This window comes from Lactuca saligna, chromosome 9, assembly GCF_052625555.1.
Source record: "Lactuca saligna cultivar CGN05327 chromosome 9, ASM5262555v1, whole genome shotgun sequence".
NCBI lineage: Eukaryota > Viridiplantae > Streptophyta > Magnoliopsida > Asterales > Asteraceae > Lactuca > Lactuca saligna.
This window is the reverse complement of record NC_136425.1, coordinates 137,056,523-137,061,351: the sequence shown is the minus strand read 5'-3', so window position 1 is coordinate 137,061,351 and position 4,829 is coordinate 137,056,523. Positions and strand designations below refer to the sequence as shown.

Genomic DNA, 4,829 nt, shown 5'->3' with positions numbered 1-4,829 from the left:
TGTGTTTAAGATAATTATGTGGAACTTTTTTACGTGGTTTCATACCATAGTAATTTATGTGCCTATTATGGTAACAAAGTTTTCCAATAATTTTCATTATTTATGTAACGATCATTACTCGGTCAAGATTGGATCTTTTTTCTTGCTAAACTACTAGTAACTAAACCATTATGTTATAGAAAAGAAAATACAATTACACCATTGCACAAAAAAACAACATTATTTTCATTAAGTAAACCATAAACTTGTCCATTATACCAACCACATTTGCATTGCATCAAAGACACATCCATTACAAAAAAGGGGGAAAAAATGATTACAACCCTTAAACTAACATCATAACACCACCTGCTACATAGTTTATATCTTCAACCAAATAAAAAGGAAAATTAAAACCCAAGTAAATATGAATAAAAACTTGAACATTTTAGCATGTTGAAGAGCTTCTTCGAGCCTATTTCTTCCCTTCAACAAATCGAGTATGATTTGCATGGATCTAGGGTACATTTATGGATCGACCCATACAATGAATGGGCACTTCAATCCAGACTTCAAGCATGCCCAAAACCTTCAACATGGGTTGTTGTCGATCCACAATGTCAAGATTACAACCCATCTACCACAGAAACAAACATTAATTCTCGTATTTGTGTGCAACGGATCGGAGAAGAAAGAGAGAGATGGAGATGAAATATTGAGGTGAAAGAAAGAGATCGGCAAGACAAAACACTGATACAAGGGAAATTGAAGGAGCTACGTAAAAGGACGAAAATACCTTCACTTGCTATGCACGTGATGACATTAGAAGGAAAAATATTAACACCGTTTAACGGAAGGACCAAGTTCGTAATAAATTTGTCTATTATGCCATACCACAGGGACCATTTTGTAATATTCTATTTTTTTATAAGGAGAGATGGAACGATACTCTAATTTGTTAAAACATGCAACCTATCATATTCTAAACTTAAGGGCCAAAATAGAAATTTTGAGCAACCCTTAGGGACTAAAACTGTAATCCATTCTTTTTTTTCATTTCTATACAAAGATTCACAAAAGTTAACACAACTCCTTGCTGTCATTTCTTGTTCATGGAATCTTTTGATTTGTAAGAGGCTTTTCCAATATGTTGATGTTTACTGACAGAAAGGAATCTTCAAGTACACAAAAGGAAGCTACAGAATATGATGGGGGACTGACAGCCTCAAAATCATTTAAAGCAGCCTCCAATGCTAAAAAAGCAGAGGATTTTTGGTAAATATTAACAATATATATATAATATTCACATTCAATATCTTTTTATAATTACAATACCAACACATGAGTATATGACCAAACAATAAGTTCGACAATAATAAAAAGAATAAGACGAACCTATACAAATGACGAAACCCAAATCAAAACCTCCAACTATTATACACACCAAAAGATAGCATGCATGCTTCCTAAACAAATTCAAGCCAGTTATATAGGCACCAAACGTCAGAAAAAAAAAAAAAAAAAACAAACAGACACAAAAAATGTACTCACACAACAAACAATTATACCACATTCTCTTCCTTTTTTCCACCCGTTTTGGAGGATTAATTAAGCCTTCTCCTCTTCTTTAGTTTCCTGAACCGGAGTCTTTGGACTCGTGGTATTCTTCCCAGTGATAGCTTTCTTCGCTTTCATGAACGACTTCTTAACCTTCCCCATAATGCTAATCGATGGCTTTTGGGTAGTTTTCTCTTCTTCTTTAGGAGCAGATTCAGTTGATTTTGTTTCATCAACAGGTTTCTCTTCTTTCGATGCAGTTTCATTGGTTTGAACAGCTTCCTCTACCTTAGTTTCATTTGCAACTCCATTTTCTTTTGGCGCATCAGTTGTAGCGGATTCAAGTTCTTTCTTAATCGGTTCGACAACAGTTGTTTTATCTTCAGGGACTTCTTTTGTTTCAACAGTTTCGGTTTCTTTAGCACACTCCACGACTTTGGGTTCTTCTTTCGTTTCAGGAATTTCAGGCAAATCTTTCGCAACTTCTTGTTCATTCACGTTCTTTTCAACAATATCAGATTCCTCTTGTTTCTTCATAGCAATCTCATCAGCAGGAACTGAGTCTTTTGCAACTACTAGATCATCTTCTTTCTTGTCTTCAACCTCAGGAACTGCTTCTTTCACAGACACTTGTTCGTCTACGTTCTTTTCAGCGATCTCCGCCACTGCCTCCGCAACTTCTGTTTTCTCTTCATTCTTTTCAGAAATCTCGGTGGTTGCTTCCGGTATAGTTTCTGCGGTGACAACCGAATCCTTTTCCTTCTCAGCAGTCTCCGGCGCCACCTCTGCAACACCGTCTTTAGTCTCCTCGGTCTTTATCATCTCTTCCGATTCGACTTTAGTCACTGGGGTTTCTTCAACTGCCGCCACCTCAGTCGTTGGCTTTTCTTCAATTTTAACAGGTTCGGTTATCTTTTCTTCTACTTCAACTTCAGGTACTTTGGTTTCGTTATCGGTAGCCATTACTTCAATCTTTGGGGTTTCTTCTTCGTAATCCTTCTTTAATTCTTCTGTTTCAACGGGTTCAATTTCCTTTTCTTCTGCTTCAACGGGTTCAATTGACTTTTCTTCTGCTTTAATAGGTGTAATAGTTATCTTTTCTTCTGCTTCAACGGGTTCAGTTACCTTTTCTTCAGTCACCTTTTCTTCAACGGCTGGAACTTCGGCTTTTATATCCTCAACGATCACTTCAGTTTTCGGGGTTTCTTCCTCTTCAACCTTCTTCACGTCTTCAACAATAATAGGTTCAGTTAGGGTTTCCTTGCATGTTTCTTCAGTTACAATTACAGGCACTTCAACGGTTGGTGGAGATTCGATCTTTGGCTCTTCCTTTTCAGCTAACGAAGTAATAACGGTTGGTGAATCTTTCACTTCTTCGGTATTGTGAGTTTGAATCTCTTGTTCAACTGCTTTCACATGATCTCCATCGATCGCTTTGCTGACTTCCTGCAATATATTTGAATATTTATGGTATTTACGTTCATCCCGTTTATTGTAAACTACCATATCTTAGTATAACAAATTTTTTTAATTATTCAAGTACACGCCATGCATACTGAGAACTGAGCGAACTATTTTTTCAGGTTGGAAATTTGATTAATTTGTTTTACAGGGCATACCCTGATACCTTCAAATCAAACAATTCTAAAAGAACTTATCTATATATACTGACTAATAATAAAGAAACTCTTTTAGCATATATCCATATAATTAGATCAGATATTCATCCAATTGGATCAATGAAGAAACATATTACTCGACTAAGAGAAAATTAAGAATCTAAAAAAAAAAACAGACAGCCAGATAACGACTAAGGTCGCTACTTCGTTTAACTAAAGATGAACTCGTATAAACAAATCAAAACCAACTCCAATCAAGATTCAATCATATCATACTACGGACATATAATGAAGAACAGAGAAAATAAGAAACCCGAAATTCACACCTCATGGAGAGCAGGATGATCGGCTACAGTAACCTCGGTAGTCATGGGAGAAAGATGGAGAAGTAAGTTTTGTGTATGATTTGGTCTTGTGAGAGAAGGTGAAATAAGAGAAAGAGAATGATAAGGTTGTCAAAAATGGAAAACAGAAAAAGAGTGGGAGAATGTATGTGAGCGGAAGAAACCACAAATAGGGCTTAAAAGCAAGGAACTTTTTATGGGGGAGTGACTGGCATTCACATGATGGTTATCTGTCAATTATGTGTGAGTTGGAGTCCTTAATATTAATTATAAAAAGATGAGGGAAAAGAGATAAATAATGAGATGTAGTTGTCAAAAGGCAAAGTGACAAGCTTTGTTAGGGACCATTTCATTTAACGGCTTTATTTTGTTTTGGTGGTATAGTTGTCTACCTTGTCAATTAGCGATCAACACATTATTTCATAACTCATTCACTTAAGCCATTTGTTTCTTCATTTCATTATATATATATATATATATATATATATATATATATATATATATATATATATATATATATATATATATATATATATATATATATATATATATAGAGAGAGAGAGAGAGAGAGAGAGAGAGAGAGAGAGAGATGGGTACCGAAACTTGTATAGTAGGTTGAAACGAGAACAATTATAAAATCAAGAACGTCCTAACAAACATTTTAGATTGCTATTTTAATTGAATTATTTTCAAATATATAAAAAAAATTAATTTTAATTCTCTATAAATTAATATTAATATTGATATATATATATATATATATATATATATATATATATATATAAATTCTTTTATTTTTTAATAAATTTTTCACCATATATATTAATCAAATGCGATTAAGTTATTCATATATGATAAAACATTCTTATTCATATGTGATTAAGCTATTCAAAATGTGATTAAACCATTTTAGTTGCATATTATTAAACTATTCATGTGATTAAATTTTGCTCTCATATTCTTGATTTCATAATTGTTTCGTTTGAACCTTCTCGATATATATATATATATATATATATATATATATATATATATATATATATATATATATATATATATATATATATATATATATATATATATATATATATATATATATATATAATCATTTGACAACTTAAAGATTCGCATAAACACAAGAACAAGGTGTTTTATTGCTTGAGATACGCAAAAGAAGATTATGGATTTTGGTGCTCTCAACTTCTTGAAAAATCAAGATATTCTTATTTTTGTTCATATATTTTACTTCAAGAATGTTTTTCTTGTATCCTATTCTTCAAAAATACAAAATATATATAAATTGTTTTTTTTCTATCTAAGATTCTTCTG

General features: G+C 32.6%; 1 protein-coding gene across 1 annotated transcript; it reads right to left on the bottom strand.

The window, feature by feature from the left end:
* Positions 1 to 1,355: 1,355 nt before the first annotated feature.
* On the bottom strand, positions 1,356 to 3,655 carry LOC145014649 (neurofilament protein-like protein). Its single transcript, XM_078973070.1, has 2 exons — positions 3,482 to 3,655; positions 1,356 to 2,982 (listed from the first exon to the last, which is right to left on the bottom strand). The coding sequence occupies exons 1-2, from the start codon at positions 3,524 to 3,526 to the stop codon at positions 1,588 to 1,590; spliced, it is 1,440 nt and encodes a 479-aa protein (XP_078829196.1). The 5' UTR covers positions 3,527 to 3,655; the 3' UTR covers positions 1,356 to 1,587.
* Between the last annotated feature and the right edge of the window lie 1,174 nt (positions 3,656 to 4,829).